Source organism: Hippoglossus hippoglossus, chromosome 8, assembly GCF_009819705.1.
Source record: "Hippoglossus hippoglossus isolate fHipHip1 chromosome 8, fHipHip1.pri, whole genome shotgun sequence".
NCBI classification, from domain to species: domain Eukaryota; kingdom Metazoa; phylum Chordata; class Actinopteri; order Pleuronectiformes; family Pleuronectidae; genus Hippoglossus; species Hippoglossus hippoglossus.
This window is the reverse complement of record NC_047158.1, coordinates 19,498,426-19,519,918: the sequence shown is the minus strand read 5'-3', so window position 1 is coordinate 19,519,918 and position 21,493 is coordinate 19,498,426. Positions and strand designations below refer to the sequence as shown.

The 21,493-nt window shown below is 45.3% G+C and overlaps 1 protein-coding gene across 1 annotated transcript; it reads right to left on the bottom strand.

Moving 5' to 3' along the window:
- Positions 1 to 3,200: 3,200 nt before the first annotated feature.
- On the bottom strand, positions 3,201 to 19,504 carry rnf216 (ring finger protein 216). The gene is given in 19 exon segments (XM_034593058.1): positions 3,201 to 4,302; positions 4,333 to 4,500; positions 4,502 to 4,749; positions 5,150 to 5,219; positions 6,079 to 6,301; positions 7,412 to 7,509; positions 11,470 to 11,548; positions 11,956 to 12,104; positions 12,406 to 12,543; positions 12,724 to 12,774; positions 13,081 to 13,214; positions 13,554 to 13,665; positions 13,794 to 13,955; positions 14,247 to 14,355; positions 14,521 to 14,597; positions 14,736 to 16,088; positions 16,277 to 16,404; positions 18,576 to 18,707; positions 19,298 to 19,504. Coding segments are annotated over 17 exon segments (3,330 nt in total). The 5' UTR covers positions 18,643 to 18,707; positions 19,298 to 19,504; the 3' UTR covers positions 3,201 to 4,302; positions 4,333 to 4,368.
- Positions 19,505 to 21,493: the final 1,989 nt, after the last annotated feature.

Sequence of the window (21,493 nt, the reverse complement as noted above, 5' to 3'; positions counted from 1 at the left end):
GCTGGCTCGGCTCTCTCCCTCTCTTTTTCAGAACAAATGAACGAGTGAGGCGAGGGAGGGAGGGAGGGCAGGGTTGAAGGGAGGGAGGAGAAGCGGTGTGTGAAATGGCTGCCATCTCCACCCACATCCAAGCCCCAACCAACTGCCTTGTTGCTATGGAAACGCCAGCTGCTGGAAGCTGAATCAAAGAGGCGAGCGTGTGTGTGTGTGTGGTTGTGGCGTCGTCAGGCCAGAGATGTCAAAAAGCTTCATTACATCCAAAAAGCAGGACGATTTTGTGTGTGTGTGTGTGGTTTGAGGGGGTGGGGTGCAAGGGGTTTCAAGAGGGGGGGGGGGGGGGGGGTTTGGATGAGGACCCTTGGGGAGCAGGAGGAGGAGGAGGAGGATGACGGGGGACGTCTGTCTTTGATCAGAAAGGAGCTCATCATCATTGAGGAAACAGCGAAGCGGCCAAACTCTGCTGAGCTGCTCCGAACCTTTCCCACACTTATCTTCCTAAACGTGTGTGTGTGTGTGAGTGTGTGTGTGTGTCTGAGTGTGTGTCTGAGTGAGTGTGTGTGTGTGTGTGAGAGTCTCCTCTCTAATCAAATCTACATCCACCGGTGTTTTTCCATCACTTCCAGTCACTGGGTCACTGGGTCAGTCACTAATCTCTTTAGGGGATGGAAGCAGTAACTTGGTTCTGTGCAGGATGAATAGAAGTCGTCTCGTCTGACATACCTTTACATTTACTGTACTGTATTACATATTTGGTCATAAATCAAAGTACTGGACAAATACTGATGAGATAATGTCGCAATGATGCAACTAGAATAAAGTTAATGGAGCGAATCATCCTGAAGAAAGCAATGATGTAGAAAAACAAAATTTAAGGTTAGAATTTCCTTTTGTTTTTGTGACATTTGACTCAAAGTCACAAACAATAACCTCAAAATGGAGCTGGAGGAAAAGTCGTCCTCTCTACAGAGTCAGTCCGACCTCCTTGCAAGTCCCAGCACTGAGCAGCTCTCATGTCAAAGCACACACTCATTAAAAATAGACACACTCATTAATGATACACACAAATGATAACACACACAAACAATGCCAGCGGAGGTAGAGCGGCAAAATGTGTCTGGGGAGCAAAATGCTGCCAGACACCAGAGGTCCCTGAGGAAGAGGCAGCGGAGGGTATTAATGTGCATGTACACAAACACACACACACACACACACACACACACACACACACAGACACAGATGTGACTGGGGGTGTGCAGGTTTTGTCCGTAGAGCTCGGAACTTGAGGTCAAACAGGAAGCTGATAGTTTTCGGTCTCAGGTGCTCGAGCAGATACTCGGGTCGTGCGTGGTTCATATTTTCAGAACCACAAACAGAACACGCAACTCAAATTGTATCTGATCAAAACCTATTCACTGCATCACGTCCTCACCAGCTGTTTGTTTTCACTGGTTTGAATGGGGAGCGTCGACGCTGCTGTATTATTGTTCAAAATCTATATGTCAAGGCCGATAAGACGAGGTCAGCGTATATTTATACGACTCATATCACACACGAACAGTAGAGAACAAACCTCTGCAGCCAAATGTCACACACTCAGATATCGGTTTAATGTGAATTCATGTTTTCATCAAGATCCATGAAATATTTCCAGGGAAAACTGAGAAAATGCTCAACAGGAAGGTATGTTTCTGGATAAACATGCAAATGTAGAATTTGACATATCAACGTTCTGATCACGTTGATGCAAAATTCATTTAAAAAAGTAAAAAGAGGAAGTTACTGAGTCGTACGGGAAACAAGAACTTCGTTTCTAAAGTTATAGATAATCCAATGGTTGTAGAGATAAAAGATGGATAATGTCGTTCTGCTGCTGTGGCTGTAAATACAAACTTTAAAATCAGTCTCTAAAGTTCTGGTTATCTAAGATCATATATATAAAGTATTTGTACGTCAGCAAACCAGCATCTTCTGAATCTATTTAAAGTTTCCTGTCTCAGTGGGTGTGAGGCCTCTGAGTGACAGAGCCTCCTTCATGGAGACTGATCACATTAGTTAATCCAGCGCTTTGTTCTTTGAATGCAATGAGTCATTAGCAAATAATGCTCTATAACACTATGCAACCGTAATCCATGAGCCAGGCACTCGTCGAGCGTCGGCCCCGCGGCGCCTTCAAGGACGAGGAGACAATACGACACAGCAGAAAACTGTTGGACTAATAAAGGATTATCATATCATATCATATCTTATCTTAGTCATGTGAGCTCCGTGGCTCTGGAGAAGACAACGTTGGTCCATCGGTAACTTCACCACCTCAGTCCAGAGCAAAACAACTGCCATACCATCTTGTACAGACATTCATGGTCTCCAGAGGACGAACCCCAACGGTCACCCACAAACTCTAGAGTCTGGTTCTAGAGTTTTCCTCCTGGTAAAACGTTGCTTGTGCTTGTTGCTCTATAATTGTGCACGGTCTCAACCTCAATGTGTAAATGTCCTTGAAATAAATAAATAAAATTGAATCGACTTCCCTGACATCGAGTGGGCGTCTGTGGTTGGACCACCGCGGATGGACGCAGTAAATAAACTTGTGCGTGTGTGTGCGCGTGCGCGTGTGCGTGTGTGTGTGTCCCCTCGTGCCCGGGTGTTAAATACAAGGTAGATTATTTCATTCATGACGGCTCGGCTGGTGTTAGATGCTGAATCGGATTCAAGTCTAATTGTGACTCTCACACAAACACAGTCTGTCTCATACCACCCATGACTAACACCATTAGGACCCCCGGGCTAAAACGGGGGTTCGCCGTGCTACATTTACAGTCTGCATGCAAAGACAAGAGGCTGAGAGTGTGTGTCTGTGTGTGTGTGTGCAATGAAATGATTTGTCACACTCGCAGCACACTTGGCTGAACAAAGAAGTCCCCTCTCTCTGCAACATCACAAAGCCTGGCTGTCGCTACGCCGGGATTGGTGGAAAACATCCTCTCTGCCATGTGATTGGTGCATGGCCCAGGGGCTCAGTTATCATGAGTCAGCCCCTTTTTCTGCATGAGACGAGGAGGGGGGGGGGGGGGGGGGGGGGGGGCCCAGACTGCATGGTCTGAGAGAGAGAGCGACAGCGAGAGAGAGAGAGAGAGCGAGAGAGAGAGCGAGAGAGAGAGACAGGCAGAAAGGCTCAGAGAGACAAAATCTACGTCTCAAGACAAAGTGAACACAAAGCTTTATTAGAAAATCGTGTGGTCTCACACATTACACAAAAAGATACAGGAGGGAATTGTTAATTGTCTTTTTTTTTATTGTCTCAAAAATATCTGTACAAACAGGGACCGACCCGTCTCAAGATTCTCCACCATTTGTCAGTTCAACCCAAATATTCACGCATATAAAGAGGAACGATGGAACATGTAACGTGAGGATCCTAAGCCCCAAGTTCACCGGGAGAAGGCAAAGTGTCTGAACGTGTGTGTGCGTGTGCGTGTGTGTATCAATCATTTCAGTGTGTTTTACTATCTGAAGCCAAAAGGACGCGTCGAGCAGAAGGTCCGAGACCCGAGATGTGAAACAGGACGAGAAAAGGAACAGGAAAAAGGTGATGCTCACGGAAAAAAAGAACATCAGATCTCAAAACCCGCCACTGAAATCAGAAGTAGAACTGTAGTAACAGGACGTGAGGACGTGAGTCCGACGAGGACATAATCGCAACAGGATTAAGGCTACATCCACACTAAGACTACCTTGTCAAAATAAAATGATCCGTCCACACATGTGTTTTGGCTCCTTATCAGTTTTAATCCCTGTCGATACAACCACGCCTGCAAACGCATAACACGTGACCACTCGCGTACACAGGGCATTTGGTGTTAGTTTGCAGAAACAGCAAGGCTACAAACAAGTCAACGAACTCGTCACCTATACACATAAACAGTTGTATCGTTGTAAAATACAGAATTTAACTGCACAACAGCTGTTAGCAACGGCAACAGGGTCAGCAACGCTTGTTATTCTATACACGTCTATTCAACGTATCCATGTCGTGTTCTACGCTGGAAGCTGAAGCTAATGCTTGAAAGGAGCCTGACGAATCAGCAAAGGCTACGTCGTGACAGGAAAAGAACCAATCAGCGAGCTGTGAGTGTCTCTGTCATCGTTTCCTCACATCTCAGTTTCCGCCCAGTTGGATTAAAACACAGCCCGAGAGTTTTCAAACTAAAACGGGGCCGGCAGCGTTTCACCACTTCTCCGTTTCAGCGGCTCTACAACACATCAGGTGTATCAGTAGCAGAGCTGATGCGTTTTCAAACGAGAGCGTCGCGGTGTGGATGTAGCCGAATTCTCACACTCGTCACAGAGCGTCTGTTAGAAGGACGTCTGTTAGAAGCGTCTGTAGTAGCGGTGCGGGGGTCCGTAGTGCATGGGCAGGTCCATTACGTCGATGTTGTGGTGATGAGGGTTGACGGGAGCGTTGAGGTGGTGGTGATTGTTGTTGTCATTGATCGGGGGGGGGCAGGTGCTGCAGGGGGGGCACATAGGGAGCCGGGGGCAGCCGAGGCACAATCACCTGGTGGTATATCCTGCCCTGAGGAGGAGGTGGGGGGTAGCGGGCGCGCGGAGGGACGAACAGGGGAGCTTGCACCGCCTGGGGGAGAGGAGGTGCCAGGGGGATGGGGGGGTTTTCGGGCGGCGGACCCACCCGCGGCCGCTTGGTGTCGGCGACGGGCTCCAGAGGAGGACCCACCCTCTTCCCTGAATTATCTGAGAGAAGAAGAAGAAGAAGAAAAGGAAGTGAAGCAGCCGTCTCGTCTCAATCTGGTTTCTTAGCGCAGAGGAAAACGACGTTCCTGAGGGTTTGAATAACCTCCGCACGCCGTCACCTGCTTCACGTACTCATCACAAACACATTGGGACAAACACAGGAAGTGCTGCTGCTGCTGCTTTATGTTGTAAACAGCCAATGTGTCTGAATACATACAGGTTAAAAAAAGACAGAGGATGCAGCAGAGAGGAAGAGTAATGATGCAACACTCCTCTGCCAGGGAACATTATTTACATCCGTCTGGAAACACAACAGGCGGCTGATAAATGGGATAAACACACTGGGTAACAACATATAGAACTCAACAGCTCCACTGAAGTAGTTATGAACTGAACTGACCTGCACATTTCTTCTTCAGCTCTTCCTCGCCCTCCTTCTGGATCTCCTGAATGATTCGCTCGTCATCTTGCTGCAGACACACAAACACAAAGGAACCACTTTAGTTAATAGTTCTACTGACACGCCTTCTGTTCTCCGCTCACTTCTGTGGTTTTAGGCCACGTTCAGACTTCAAATCCTTTGTGTTCTTTTCTCAACAGTGTGAACAGAACAGCACATGGCATCTTATCTTTTCCAAATTCCCATTTGGAAGGTACATTCCCAGTTAAATTCCCATTCCCAAATTCCCCTGTAATTAAAAATCAAGCTGTGGCCGACACAGTGTTGGTTTAGCTGCAGGCTTGTTGTGTCTCTTCTGTTGCTTGTTGTGTCTCTTCTGTTGCTTGTTGTGTCTCCTCTGTTGCTTGTTGTGTCTCCTGACAGGTCAGAGCTTCCGTGGTGGGCGGGGGAGCAGTTTGATATAAGAGAAGCTGGTGTGGCCCAGCTGCCTTCAAAAATTAACTTGTGTGTTAAGTGAGTCTAAGACCTTGTGTTCAGAACTTCTTTCACCTCTACGCTCGGCAGAAAACCTCTAATTTAAATAATGTTCAGAAAGCAGCGGACCCCCCCCCCCACCCCCACCACCGGTCCCTCTGTTTATTCATTTCTTGGCAATGCTTCCAGCACCAGCTCTTGGCCGACTCCGGTGCCTCCGCAGAGCTACTGGAGCAGCTCCAGCTCATTAACTTCTCGGGGACTAATTGTTGCCCCTGGTTGCCAATGACACTGTGGCCAGGTCGCTGCTGTGCGGCAGAGGAGTCAGAGGCTCACGGTCAAAGTGCACCGAGAGTTAGTGAAGATCTTTGTGAGTGTAAAAGAGTGTGTGTGGAGAGGACTGCTTTCCAGGCAACATCCATCTCCGACGATGAAGCACACGTCAGGAACTTTACCGTGGGGTCGGTCCAGAGGGAACACTTGCGGCAGTGACGGCACGGCGCGCCAGGAGAGCGGGCGTGCTGGCAGAAGTGGTTGTAGCCGGTGATGGGCTCTCGGCAGAGGTAGCACATGAAGCTGCCGCAGCGGCACGACATGCGGTTGCAGCCCTCCGACTTGACCAGGCCCGTCCCGCACTTCACACACTTCCTCACTCGAGCCGCCGTCATACGCTCCTCACTGCGGAAGAGAAATTCAATTAATTTTCCCTGTACAGAAAACAAGGGGCTGTCGTCCTGAGGTGTCGCTTCAGGGCCAAACACGTTTTTCACATCGACTGGTTCTTTATCATCGAGTCAACATAACGTTAGACACAAGAATACATGAAACATTCGGCCTTGATCCATTGTAAAACAAAGATCCCCTGAACACTGCACTGTTTATGACCATGAAGTATCTAGATACTTTTCTATGGGTAGTATCATTATAATTCTATAACTTTACTGTTTATGTGAGACCAAACCTCTCCACATGCAATGGACTGGGATTATGATTCTTTTAGTTTTGTCTGGTTCTAATAATCAGCTCAGTCCGGACGCTCAAATTTTCAGATCCCGATCAACTGATCTGTCTCCCAGGCCACTTCCTGTTTCTCTCAGCACCAGGAAATAAGAGGATCTGCGAACGGCTCAAAACAGGAAGTGCCGCCGGTGGGCCTGCTGGGCCACGGGAAGCAGCCGGGCCGCTCCACTTCCTGGAGGACTGTCCGGGAAACTGAGCTGTTTACCCAGCATGCTCCCAAAGTGAGGAGTCAAAAATACCCTCGAAGGGTGGAACTGTAGACGGGTATAAAACGCTCTGGATGATTGGGATTGAATTTGTCCCGACAGGCAAGTCACTCAGCAGCTATATCGGCAGTGAGGTGTGAGTAGTGTCACTGCTGAAAAGGTTTAGTGACTTTATACCTGAAGTTTTAAACACTCCACATCACCCACAGGTTAAACGTATACTATGCCTGTTATGATATGTTCCACATTAAGCTTTTCTAAAGCAGATGGTTGGTTTATTTGAGGAAGGGGCTGGACCCGTATCATACGAGCGTCATCTTTAGTGTTACAGACATTTTGATCAAGATTCTTCAAGTGGTTTATCCATACTATATTATATTATTACATTTATGTTTTTTGTACCAATGTATAAATGGTGGAGGTGAAGCAAAAACAGTACTTTTACAAGCACAAACTTGTAAAACTACAAGTTTGTAGCATATGTTTTTACTTCATATTTAATCCCCTCCCAAAATATCATGATGTGACATGACGATAAAGACGTCTGTGGCGAGATACTTACAAGAGCACCCTCATGCGGATCTCATCTCTCTCCAGGACCTGCTCACACGTCTTCCCCACATGCTGCTTCCACTGGACATGGCACTTTCTACAGCTCTCCTGATGAAGACGACCAGAAGAGAGGGAGACAAACGTGGTGAGAGATTCGAGGAAGGCGGAAGGAAAGAAAAAAAACGAGAAAGCAAGAGAGCTTCTTGTAAATTTATTATTTCATCGTATCTCATCAAGATTTCAACATTTCAACACATCGTCCCAGTTCCTGCTGAATCAGAGGAGTCCTGCAGTCAGACTCTTCCTCCTGCTCTATATGCTGCTGGTGCCGCCACTGCAGGGACTCGGACTCGCACAGACACAACTAGGTGTGGCTCTCGCTGCACGTGAGCGTCTGCAGCGAGAGTGCGATTTGCTCGGTGCCGACTGCTCTGTTGCCTAGAAACAGCAACTTTGTCCTCTCCAACCTCCTTTTTGGTGGCAGCCCTGAGACGTGCAGGGCTGACAGCATTGCAACACACACACACACACACACACACACACACACACACACACACATCTGCTGAGGGCTGCCTCCTTTGCTAACCCTTAGCTAAGTGGTGTCACCATAAATATTTGAGCCCCTCATGTAATATTGAGGAGCGTGGCATATGACAGCTGATGCAGCACAGAATGATCCATATCTTCACGGCAGCCTCTAGTCTGAAGCTCCAAACCCACCCTTTGTGTTCAGTGACCTCCTTAAATCACTGTGTGTGTTTTATATTTTATGAATTTCTGCCAACACCACAGCCTTGTAGCTCCCACAGTGTTTGCTAAGACAGTCGTTTGTGTGTGTGTGTGTGAGTGTGTGTATTTGCAAGGTCAACCAAAGGGCGGGGAAATGAAGAAGAGAAGCCAGAGTTTTTTTTCGTTGGCAATTTGAAACGTTTTTGGATCGCAAACTCTCTCTCAAGGACCTTCAGGGACATTCTGTGGCTCCACAGTTTAGAAGCTTCGAGCGAGGGATGGGCCTTTTTTTTCTGATACACATCTAACATGAAACAGATGAAACGTAGCCCAACGACAGCAGTGAAGTTTTAGACTTCGTTCTTGTAAGGGAGTGTCCGAGCAGCGAGATGCATGAGACACAATCAGCAAAAACTGGGAGGAGAAATGTAGAATCAGCCTCAAATGTCAGAGAAAGCCAGATCACACAAAGACGGATGAGGCAGGGAGTGAGGAGGGGTGGGGGGGCAGGAGGCAGAGTGGTGAAGGATCGCCCCCTAGTGGTAGTCTGGAGAACTGGAGGAGGGACAGCATGAGTAAGAGCGATAGTTCCTCTATGTGTCTAGGAGCGGTTTGACTAAGAAGGAAGACACCTGAGGTTTTACACATGTCTGAAACCACAGCCGGGGGTTTTGAAGTCAAATCTGTGTCATCGCCGCCCTCGAGTCTCTCATTTAAGATGGAAAATGCAATAAGAGCAACTTGAATCTTGGGGGGGGAAAGTGCATGTTTAGCTAATTGACTGTGAGCCACCCCTCCTTCCACCCTGTTCTCCTCGTTTTATCTTATCTCCAGTCATTATACCTTCTTCTCTCAGGCCCTCTCCTCCACCCACTTTATTCATCCTCTTCTTTTTCTATCTCTTCTTCTGTGCTGCAGGCTGCAGCATCCCTTATAAGGCAGTGCAGGCTGTCTGCAGCACTTCTGATTGGGGTGTGTGTGATTGGGGTGTGTGTGGTTGGGGTGTGTGTGGTTTGGGGGGGGGGGTTTGTGTGTGTGCATCATGTGCATTTTTGTGTGGATATGGCTTTTACCACAATCTAATCTGAGCGCTGATCACAGGGCAGGATGGAAGAGAGAAAGAGATGCATGATCTGATGTGATATAGTGAGAGGAGAAGCTTCTGTGGGGAGGGGGGGGACTGCAGCTGAAATATGCAGCAGATGTGATGATGTATGAGACGCCAACTGGAGCAGCACATCACTTACAAAACACACAACAGACGCACTGTTGCACAGATTCAGCTCTTGTTTGCACTGTGGCAGCCTCCCAGTGGCCTACATATTACATTCCTCTGATTTCATGAAGTAATCAAAGCCAGGCCCAGAACAGGCCGGTCCAAATGTCCCCATAACCACATAAGCCCATGTGGAATACATTAGCAATTACATTAGTGTGTGTGTGTGTGTGTGTGTGTGTGTGTGTGTGTGTATCTGGGTCACATTTGATTGGAACCAAGTTTGAAACAGAGGAGGAAGTGTGTCCGACCAGTAAGAAAACAGTGCAAGGGGCGTGGGAAGCGTGGCCGGCCAATGAGGCAGCAGCGTGGAAGGAGACGGGTGGGCTTACAGAAGTGTGTCAGTTACATAATGAAGCCCCTCCCTGCTCGGAGCAGGCTAAAGGGCCTGAACTGTACAACGGTCTTCAACCATGCTTATGCTGATGGGAACCACAGATTCCAAAAAGTAAAACTTGAGTAAAAAGCAACACGTACATCAACATTAAAGTTTGTCCGGCTGATAATCTCGAGCTTTACGAGAAAGTTTCCACCACAAACTCTCCAGAAAAACACCAAAGCAGCCACAGACTCACATCCTCATTTGAACACATTAAAAAAGTTAATTCTTTAGTTTACTGCTGACAAAAAAAGAGCAGGACCACTTGTTCTCCAATAACTCTAAACTTTCCCTTTTAGAAAGTACCATAAATATTGTCTTATGGGAGTTGACCTACATCTGCAGCTGCAGACGACTAATATTCAGAGAAGGAAATGATCTGGAGCCTGGAGAACTTTTTCCTGTCTTTGGGTTTGTGTGAGGATGTAATGGAGTGCAGATGTAGAATTACACTGCGAGTCAGCCACTATGAACCTCTGGCTCCACCTACAGGCGAATGGACAGAACAGCAAGAGAGCTGTGCCCCGTGTTTTCCAAACAATGACAGAAATCACCAAATACGAGGCATTCAAGGATATTATCAAAGAGGTTGTTAATAGAAAGGTCAGTGAGGAGAAATAGGCTTTAGACACAAGTTAAGGCGAATTTTTTTCACTTTCCGTCAAAACTCTGTTTTCATTTTGTCTGTATTTGTCTTACAAAATATTTGTATTCTCTACACAGCTCCTACTGAGGGTTTGTGAATGTGACTAATCTAACTTTTGCTGCAACGGAACAAACAATTATTTTCAGAACTCGTGAATCTGTTTCCTCTTTCTGGATCCTCTTATTTTAATCTAGAAAATGTTTATCAGATCATTTCTTTAGAGCCGGATGACGACATCTCCACCAGAATGTTACTGGATATTCATGTTTATTTCAGTTTGACTGTGTTTGTATCAGCATGAGTTGAAAAATGCAAAGTAGGAAACAAAGAATACATTTTAAAAACTAAAACGCACACACACACACTCCTATTGCTACATTCCCGGAATGAGGGAGAAAGGTGGGGTGTGTGTTGAGCTATACAAAGATTGTGATGTGGCAGGAGCGAGTGTGACACACAAAAACAGACACAAAAAAAAGAGACAAAGACACATCAGAAGAACGAAGGGAGTGATGTGTTTGTGTGGTAACAGTGAGAATAAATCTGTGTGTGTGTGATTTTCAACTGGAATCCATGTGACAGCCTTGGCAGACACAAAGCGATGCCTCCCCCAGCATTCCTCAGACAGAGGGAGGAGGCCCAGAGATAAACACGAGCGAGAGACAGAGGTGGCGACCTCGCCAGATGGAACCATTACATCATCAAAAACTGTTCATCAATCCTTCCTCGCTCACTTAGTTTGATCTAAGCCTCTTGTCCAGATTGTACCGAAGAAACTTAAGAACTGAAGAAACTGTAGAAGTGGACACTGCACACAGAGCTTTCCTCTAGAATTCAAATCCCGGTCCAATCTCTCTTTTGTAGAGTAAGATACTTTATTTCTGTCAAACAACCATATGTGATAACATCAGAGGGTGTGTATACTCTACAAGAGCAACAGTGTTGACCGCCATTTGACTGTGAACACATTCCTTGAAGGATCTGTATGAGGAAACAGCAGAGTGTTAAATAAACTAAAATACAAAGAGCTGGACTGACCTTGCGGCACCGAGGGTTAGGACAGCTGAACAGAGACCTATCTTTGTCCAACAGGGCGGGGAAGTTGCAAAACGGACACCTGCAAAGACCAGAGAGGGAGAAGGGTTAAGGAATGAAGAAGAAAATCCCCCTGAGAGAAAACAAAGAGTCATGATGTCTGGTCCCATCCATGCTGACTCGAGTAAGTTCAAAATGCATCAGCTCAGTATAAAGTGAGACTTAGACTCCAATCAATCACATGAAATCTAATCGGATCATCTTTGAGTCCAACTCAAAGAAATGTCCTAAAGGCAGACTTGCGATATCACATTCACTGTGACCTTGACCCTTGAGCTCCCTAATCTAATCATTGATGATGATAAATTCCATTATTGATTAATCTGTTGATTATTTTCCAGACTTGTCGATAACTGGATCATTAAACATGATTCAATATGTTAATTGAGCTGAATCACCTGTGCGCAGTTGTGACTCACACACACTTACCGCACTAGTTCGTCAGCACAGGTGGCAGCGACCGCCTCCTCCGCCTGCCTCTCATAATATTTACACAGTATGTTCTCTGGAAGGACCTTCTCCAGCTCAAACACTGGGTAAGAGCACAGGCAGCCCCCCTCCATGCAGCTCAGCTCCGACTGCAACACAAACACACACAAACAATCAGAAACACACAGGTTGTTTCACAAAGCAACTAAAGACGCCCCAGTTCTCAGTCACACCCACACCCACTAGGTTCAACAGAGCTGTGTAATATTCTGACATTAGCAGGTTGGCCTGACTCACATTATGTGAGGAAAACAATGTGTGTGTGTGTGTGTGTGTGTGTGTGTGTGTGTGTGTGTGTGTGTGTGTGTGTGTGTGTGTGTGTGTGTGTGTGTGTGTGTGTGTGTGTGTGTGTGTGTGTGTGTGTGTGTGTGTGTGTGTGTGTGTGTATACCTTTCCTGAGCCAAACACTGCCTCCTGAGCATATTTCAACAGGCAGTCTTTACAGAACAGGTGACCGTCTGAACACTGCGTCATCTTCTCAAACGCAAACTCTCCGTAGCAGCAGCCACACTCGATCAGCTGGCCGTCCTGGAGAAAGAATTATTATCAGACTGCATGTTGGTGTCACATTTCTGAAGCAGCGGTAGTAGAAAAGGAAACAATTTCCTCCTCTATCCAGTCTGATATGAAGTTTATTTGTAATTTAAAATGATATGAAACACTGTGAAAGTTACATCAGCCTTGTGGAGGTATGTGTGCACTTCTTACCATCTTATATTCATCTTCATTGACCTGCAGTGCCAAGAGGAAGTCCTCATGCTGGACAGAGAGAGAGAGACAGAGAGTGTGTCAGACAGCAGGAGTGAACTGTCAATCATCTCCTCTGACAATAAGATTATATAATAATGAATATTTAATAAATAATAAACATTTGACTGATGGATCCCTTCAGTTGGTGAGTTTCTATTGCATATAAGGTACTCAGACTGTAATCAGACTGAGCAATAATAAGATGAAATCAAAACCAGGCAGAGCTGATGATGATCAACACAAAGATCCCGGCAAAAAGATTTATTATGAAAAAATAAAATAAAACGTGTGTGTGTGTGTGTGTGTTTACTGCACCTCTGCCCATTCCTTGGCTTTCTGCTGATAGAACGACAGCTCCTTCTGCACAGAAGCTTCCAGATTGCTGTACGTCCTGTAGTAGCGACGGTCGTTCTCCAAGAAATACATCCTCTTCTCAAACTTCACTGAACCTGGTGAACAAAGGGAGAATATTCATCCTACATTCAGAGCAGCTCAGTTTGAGTACAAACAGTAAAAGCGTTTTTACAACACTGATGAAACACTCGACCAGACACCAAAAATTCTCATTTGTCGACTTTGTATTACTTTGTGAACAAAAACAGGAAGGTTTTAACCAAAAGGTAAGATCTTAAGTTGCTTAAAATATGTAAAACGTGATTTAAACTATATGTATTTTCTAAATTCTAAATTCACTACATAATTCACAAGCAGGTGGGTGCATAGATGAGAGCATGTGTTGTGAAACAGCAGCAGTGAACAGAGAGAGAAAAGTCAGAGAACTATCTCACCATGCTCGAAATGGAAATCAATGTAGCAGCGCTCAGAGGAGGCTCTGCTCCGTCGTCTCTTTCCTGAGGGGTCGCCTGAATCCTTCCACTTCTTCAGAGCTTCACATAAGGCCTGGGCGAGTGGAAGAGAGCGACCACGAGAGGGTGTTAAAAGAGGCAGTTGGAAAAGAGGGCGAGAAAGTAGAGAAAGGTGGAGAACTGTGGTGACATTCCTACGACACAACGCGACCATGTTGTTACCTTGCGTGTAATTGCATAGTGTCCCTTCAGAGCATTGAGGGCCCATTTGATGTCCTGACAGCTGAGCATCCTGAAGTCTGCCATGAGCAGGTCGGCAGCTTGCATCACAGCCTCAGGTCCCACTGCGCCCAGCTTGGTAAAGTCAAACAGGTCCTCGCTCACCTGAAAAGACCAAATACCCAGACACTTGGCTATCAGATAAGGAAAATGATGCTGTGTGACTGTGATTTGTGGCTGGGATGAGATTGTCTTTTTCTATATGTTTTTATACAGATTTGTACCTAGTTGACTGTAACTGTCCATTTTCCATAAGAAACAACTTCTCCTTCATTATATTAATGATGTAACTGCTCATTGCGTAGGTGACGATATTAAACCTTAACTTACACCGAACCACATTTCCTGCAAACATCATCCTCTCACAGAAAAACCTTTCACTGGTCATTCACTCACCTCTGTCTGGGTGTCTCCAGACTCCAGGAGGATGCTGGTGGGAGCTGCATTGGCGGCTGCAGTCTCCCTCCTTGGATACTCTGGGTTCTCCAACAGCAGGTTACAGATACTGGAAGTAGAGCAGAGGCGAGATGCAGGTAAACATACTTGTATAACTTTAAAACATATCTATTTACACAAGCTAGACACTAAGGGCTGGATACTTCCTGAGAAGCTGAATCACTTATCGTAGCACTGCATGAAACACTGGAGAAAAATGGTGGGTGCTTCTTACACATTCAAGTCTTTCACATTATTCCTTTGGATCAGTTCTGCTACATAGGCTTCTTGAACATCTGGGAATAGATCCAGCTGTGGAGAACACAAACAGAAAAGGGAATCAGAGTTGAAATAGAGGAGGTGAGAGGCAACGTCACAGTCACACCAAAATTAAAGTTATTAAAATTTCTGTTCAGATGAGGTGCAGGTGTATGTGTATGTGATACTCACAACACCAGTGATGAGGGTTGTGACGTGAGGAGGCCGCTCTGGATTCTCTCGTGGTACAGAGGGACCAGGCCTAGCATCCTCTATTCTGGGAATGTCCTCTGGTGCAGGGGGGACCACAACCAGACCAGGGGCTGGATTGAGCCTCTCTGGGTTCGGGACCATAAGGAGACGAGCCACCCCTCCATTGTGAGGGACTGAAGCTGTTGGAGCTGGAGGAACGGGAAGGTTAAAGTTCACATTGGATACCCTAATGTTGAGGCTGCGGGCTGGTGGACCCACACTGGAGCCACCAGCTTGTGGTGGAGGATTGGGAACAGCCTGTCCAGGTGCCTGGCTCCCCAGGATGATCCGGTGACCAGCCTCTGGAGGTCCTAGTCTCTCTGGGGCTGCAGCTATTAGCACTGCAGGGGGGATCATCGGTATCACCTGAGGGGGATGTGTTGCCTGGACTGGGAGCTGGGCAGGGGCTTGGGCCAAGGGCTGTGGCTCAATCTGAATGAGATTGCCTTGCATTCGGTTGAATGTCTGCGGCACGTTCTGGGTCCTGAGCTGCAGCTGGGGCTGGGCTATTAGAGCAGAGGCTTGGATGTTCAGCTGTTGCGGAAGAAAAAGTAGCTTCACCTCCTTCACCTGGATGAAGTGGGGCTGTTGGGTTGTCATCCCAGTGGTCTGGAGCTGTGCTGATGTACCGGGCTGAGGCTGTGTCCGCGTGTGAGACTGTGCAGATGAAGTGCTAGCCTGAGGATTGTCTTGTGAATGAGTACTTGTACTTGGCTGTTCTTGAGTCTTTGTAGAAGAGTTTGTTGTTCTAACTGCAACCGCACAAGAAGAGTGTGTGGCACCAGCAGAGGTACTTGCCTGGGCCTCCACCGGCACATGTGCTGAAGAGCCTGCTTTAGGTTGTGCTAGCCCAGATGTGCTGGGCTGAGGTTGAACAAGTACTTGAATAGGTGTTCTGCATGAGATGGCGTTAGCCTTGAAATTTGTGGAGGTAGATGGGTTCTGGACAGAAGAGACTGCATGGAGCTCCACATTTGTATGTGTTGATGTACCGTCCTGTTTCTGTGATTTTGTCAAGGTCAGTTTTGACGGGGTCAGTTTGCACGAAGAGGAGCCTGGTTGTGGCTGTGTGTTTCCAGAAGTGCCCGACTGCACTGTTGTTTGTGTTCGTATGGCTGGCCTTCCTGCGGAGGAGTTGGCATTGGTATCTCTGGAGGTGGAGGGAACAGAGCTAGGGTCCCCTGTGGGAACTCCGGGAGTTGTAGTATGAACTACAACTTGGATTAGGTTTTGAGAAGCTCCACTCCATTTCGCTGCTGGGCGAATCAGATGTCTGCGTGCGGGAGTCAGCTGCTGCAGGTAAACATAGGAGGCAAAAGTCACAAAGTGATCGATGAATGGAAGCGAAGATGCTAATTCTATTGTAACTTCTGCAGCTCAAAATATTGAAATTAGTTTGGTAAACAGAATAACAAAACACGTTTCCACTTGTCGAATGATATAAAATACAAGTCTCTGTAAGAACACTGTTTATTGGTCACCTCAACTATGCTGACGTCGTCATCGGCATCATCCGGGACTAAAACAGGACTCCCTGGTACCAGAGTCACAGGCTCCTCGTCCGAGTCGTCAGAAATGGTGATGAGTTCCCTCTTACGGGCACGGGAGCCTACACAGGCACATACAGCATTTTCAGTACAGTGCATGAGGACAGATGAAATCTAAGTAAAGTAAGAAAATAAGATTAAACTAGGGCTGCGAGCAGCACTGTGCGGTACCGAGCACTTGCGACTTGAGAAATCTAATCTAATTTAAGTTGTAAAACGACGCTTACTTCCTGTAGGTGCCACTACATACAGATTAATACATCTGTTCAGGTCAAAAACACTTCAGATCGTATAAATATTTCAAGTTTGCAAAATCTAAGAGATCAAAGGATTCTATGACCACGGACACTGACATTATACAGATACAACAACTTCGTGTTAAGATGGCGTGTAATCAAACTTTGACGGCACGCCGCGGACCCACCTTGTGACGAAAACATCGAGGAAGTTTTAATCTCCATGTCGTTGAGATAACCCTAAATCGATTAAATAAATCTGTTCAGGTCAAAAACACTCTTGTTTCTCTTCAGATTGTATAAATCTTTCATCTTTGCAACATCTAAGACATCTAAGGAATCAATGACCACTGAAACTGTTATACAGATACAACAACCTTGTGTTTAGATGGAGTGGAATCAAACTTTGATGCAACGGTCACACCGCAGATTCTGGACGGTTATAACAGAAACTGCAGTTTGCATCTATGTTTTGCTGAATTTCTAGACTTCGGCTGGATGAAATTCGTGGACTAATTCAAATGACATTTCCCTAATTTTGTCAGTGATTAAGTACCGATTGGTTTGGAGCCAAACATTTTAAATTAAAAACAAATGTAAATGTACACACACACCACTGGAAAAGTCTGATATGCTCATATGTATTACGTTTATATCATTGTGACGGAGCTGCTCCGTCACTGACCCGCCAGCGGTCCACTCACACACACACACACACACACACACACACACACACACACACACACACACACACACACACACACACACACACACACACACACACACACACACACACACACACACACACACACACACCGACAAACATTTTTCAAGCTTCCTGTTACAGTTTCTAGTTGATCACTATTTAACCATCGCTGACTCTGTTTAGCTGAGGGTGCACACTCGTCAGCTCCGCATCTGGGTTACACACACATACGCACACACACATACGCACGCACACACACACAGTCACTTACCAGCGGTTTACATACGCGGCACGTTCATCTCGCCGTCAGGGTAAAGTTACAGGGAACAAACAGGGCTTCCCAAACTTCCTGTTTGTTTAAATAGTTTCCGGTTGTGGTTTTTTAAAAGATAATTAATAAGAGTTGTACTGTTTCTAGTTATTACCTTTTTGTTTATAAAAGTCATTTGATTTGTTTAAAGATGATTTATTTGGTGACATGCAAAGACTTTATTGTAAACTTTTATTTTTGTTTCAAGGACTGGTTTTGCAGATAAATTTGTCTGAATTAGTCATTAAGCCCAGTGGGAGGGGCTAAGGGTTGAAAAGGGCAGCTTCAAGGCCTTGCCAGGGGAGTCTGAACCCAGTTACAGAGAAGGTCACGTCAGAGCTCATGAGAGCATTAGACAAGAGTTCAAGAGTCAGTTTGATTTTAAATTATTTTGTTTTGTATTTCTTGAAAATGTCCACGAGCACCTTGGAGAGCCGGCTGAAAATAAATTGAAAACACATTTTTTTGACTACGCCTGTGTTTTCACACTCTTTGAGGAGTTTTTAAGAGAGACCCCGCAACAATCATATTAGATATGAAAATCAATACATTCAAGTTTATATGAATCATTAATATATAGAGATATGTGTTATTACAAGAGCTTAGTAGAACTCAACAGAAAGTAAACAATAAATATGAATCATTACATATGAATCATTAGTCTAAATACTTTATCAAAACAAAACAAAATATTGATCAATAATAAAAAATTTAAGCTGTCAACTGAGTACGCAGATCCCTTATATGTGGCCCAGAATGCATTTGGGTGCATCTGGACCTGTACTGGTTCCTGACCATTTAGGACGCATGTCAACACCAAGTCTGACCAGGGTCTAAATGAACCACCAGGGCCAAGTCTAGAGCCAGTTACAACCTGGCACAAGATAATATATATACACTGGTGTAGATGATCAAACAGAGAGATGGGGTTTAATGGTTTAAGGGAGTGCATCCCAGTGAGGATATGAAGATGTGTCTCACCTTGGCTGCGGTGGATGTTGAAACTTGCCAGGTGTATTACATCGTCGTCGCTGCCCCCATCTGCCATCGTGAAACTACACTTACCAGCTCCCTGAAGCCACCTACACTGGGTCACTGCTCCATCAGTACCATCTACCACACACACACACAGACACACACACGTATGTCAAAGAGCTGGCATTCCCCTGGAATTCAAACAAGTACTTCCACTTTAAAATGAGCGAGCACTCATGACCGCAGACTGGAGACTCAGAGCAGAAAAGCACCAGCTAGAAAAACAACATTAGCTACCAAGTAAAGTTGGTCTTGACTGTGTTGCCCAAGCTAATCACACAATGACACTTTAAAAACACTTTCATTAGTAACTTTACTTCCTCTAAACCTGCCCGGGTCGCCCTGCATCACGCCACACAAGACACCCCCTCAATAAATATATTAAACACACAGCAACACTGGAAGCTAACAGGAAGCTGAGATTGTAGCTACGTCGTTGTTTTCTTCACCTCAGCCTCGACCCTGTGACATTAGCTCAAAGTTTAAGATGCTGTCGGTCAAACTAAAACCTTGTCAGAGCAGCTGACGACCATTTCCGCGTACACGCACACACACACACAGACACACACACACACACACAGGCAGACACACAACAGGGCAAACCCCTGCTCGCAGCTAAGCTAACGTTGATTAGCTTGGCTGGCTAGCTAGCCGAGGAGTTAGCTCACTTCTGTCAGTATTCCCGTGCTTCCCGCGGCTCCAGGGCCAACATGTCGACGGGCTAACGCACAGACAGACGCTCGCGGTCGGCGCAGCTTCGTCGGGAGGAAACCGTCGCTGGAGGTTTTCTCGACGAACTGAAAATCCGCGAATAACGAAACTAACAGCCAAAACAAGAACAGCCGTGACGTCACGCACGCACGGTAGACGTTTCGCTGCGTCGGACCCCGGTGGCATTCTGGGAAGTGTGGTCCTAGGGGAGAGGGACTTCTGCAACTTTTACAGTTTCAGCTGTTTTTGAGTCAAAGTCTGAAGAAACAACAAGAAAACTTTATAGTATAGATAAAATAAAGTAAGAAAATACTTTTTAATTAAATAAACACAGGTAAATCATGGAGGTTATTCATTGTTTCAAATGTCCACATGACACCGACCTGTGTATGTTTAAATATTTAAAATTTGTATTACTCACGACAGATTACAACATCTTCAAGTGACAAAAACTGAATGCAACAAAACTGGTTTCCTACCTGCTAATTTAAATTTGTGATTATATGAAATTTTTCATTATAATAATGAATAGGGCTACAAAGCAGCACTTAGCGGGCCCGAGAACTCGGGACCTGATGGGGGATGGCGGACAGGGACTGGGCAAAAGGGCTCCGCGTTGCGTGCATTTTGCGCACAGCAGGAAGGATAAACGCTTCACTTCCTGTGTCCAACATGCAAAGCCAACACTAATGACGCATTACGGTCCACGCCATCAAATGCAGACCACACAGTAAAAAAAAATTATGTAAATATTAGAGTTGTAAAACTAGGCTTACTTCCTGTTGCCAGTAGGTGGCGCTATCACTATCCCTACATACAGACCAATAGATCTGTACAGGTCGGGGCTCTGATGAAGTTTGAGCAATTTGGAGTACTGGACAATGTACAGTGGAGTGACAACAACCTAATTTTCACGCTGATCAGTAGGTGGCGCTATGACTGTCACTACATATAGACTAATAGATCTGTTCAGGTTGGGGCTCTGATGAAGCCTGACAAATCTGGGGCTGATCGGACAATGCACAGTGGGGTTGCAACAACTTAATTTTCATGCTGATCAGTAGGTGACGCTATCACTAACCCTACATACAGACCAATAGATCTGTTCAGGCCCGGACTCTGATCATGTGACAGAATTTTTCAGGCACTTTTCATTTCCATCTTGTGATGATGACACTCACCTTGATCTGATGATTTTCCCAATGCTTCGTGAGACTTTTTTGTTCGTCTGGTCATGATACGTGTGTGTACCTATTTTCGTGAAGATCAGCGAAAAAGCAAAATCAGGGGCTGCCTCTATCACTACAAACAGACTAATAGATCTGTTCAGGTCAAAAACACTTGTTTCTCTTCAGATCGTATAAATCTTTCACCTTCGTAGCATCTAAGACATCAAATGAATCAATGACCACTGACACTGTGACATTATACTTATACAACAACCTTGTGTTTTGATTGGCGTGTGAAAGCAAACTTAGGGGATTTTCCTTAGATGGCGCTGTTGAGCTATTTTGCCACGCCCATTTCAAATTACTCCAGAATACGAAATTGTTTTTTGGACTTTGAAGTTCCTTCAAAGTTTCACGAGTTTTTAGAAATAATCACAAGAATAATGTAAAGCTTCTTTCTGTGGGCAATCTTCAAAGAGACCAAATAACGTTAACTATAAAACACACAAATTACATATTTTGCGAATAAAGTCTTTGCAGCTGAGCAGTGCCAAAACAAATGCACCACAGATTCTGGACATTACAGAAGCTACAGTTTGCATCTGTCTTATTTAATTTATAGACTTTGGCTGGATGACATTTAAATTACACCCACCAGAAATCATCCATTTAGGTCAACAAATGTAAATGTACACACACCACTTGTTTCTTTATGCTGCTGGAAAAGCATTTATTACATGTAAATCATATCAGGCATGAAAATCAAACATCAATACGTTCATGTTTATATTAATCTATCATATAGAAATATGTTATTACAAGAGCTTATAACTCAACAGAAAATCAATTTGCAGATATTTTGACAATAAACTAATAACATCACAATTAACACATTAAAATCATTACATTTGATTTTAGTCAAATTATTTTATTTATCACCCCTGTGACACATCCCCCCCAATAATGCACACAACACAAGACATG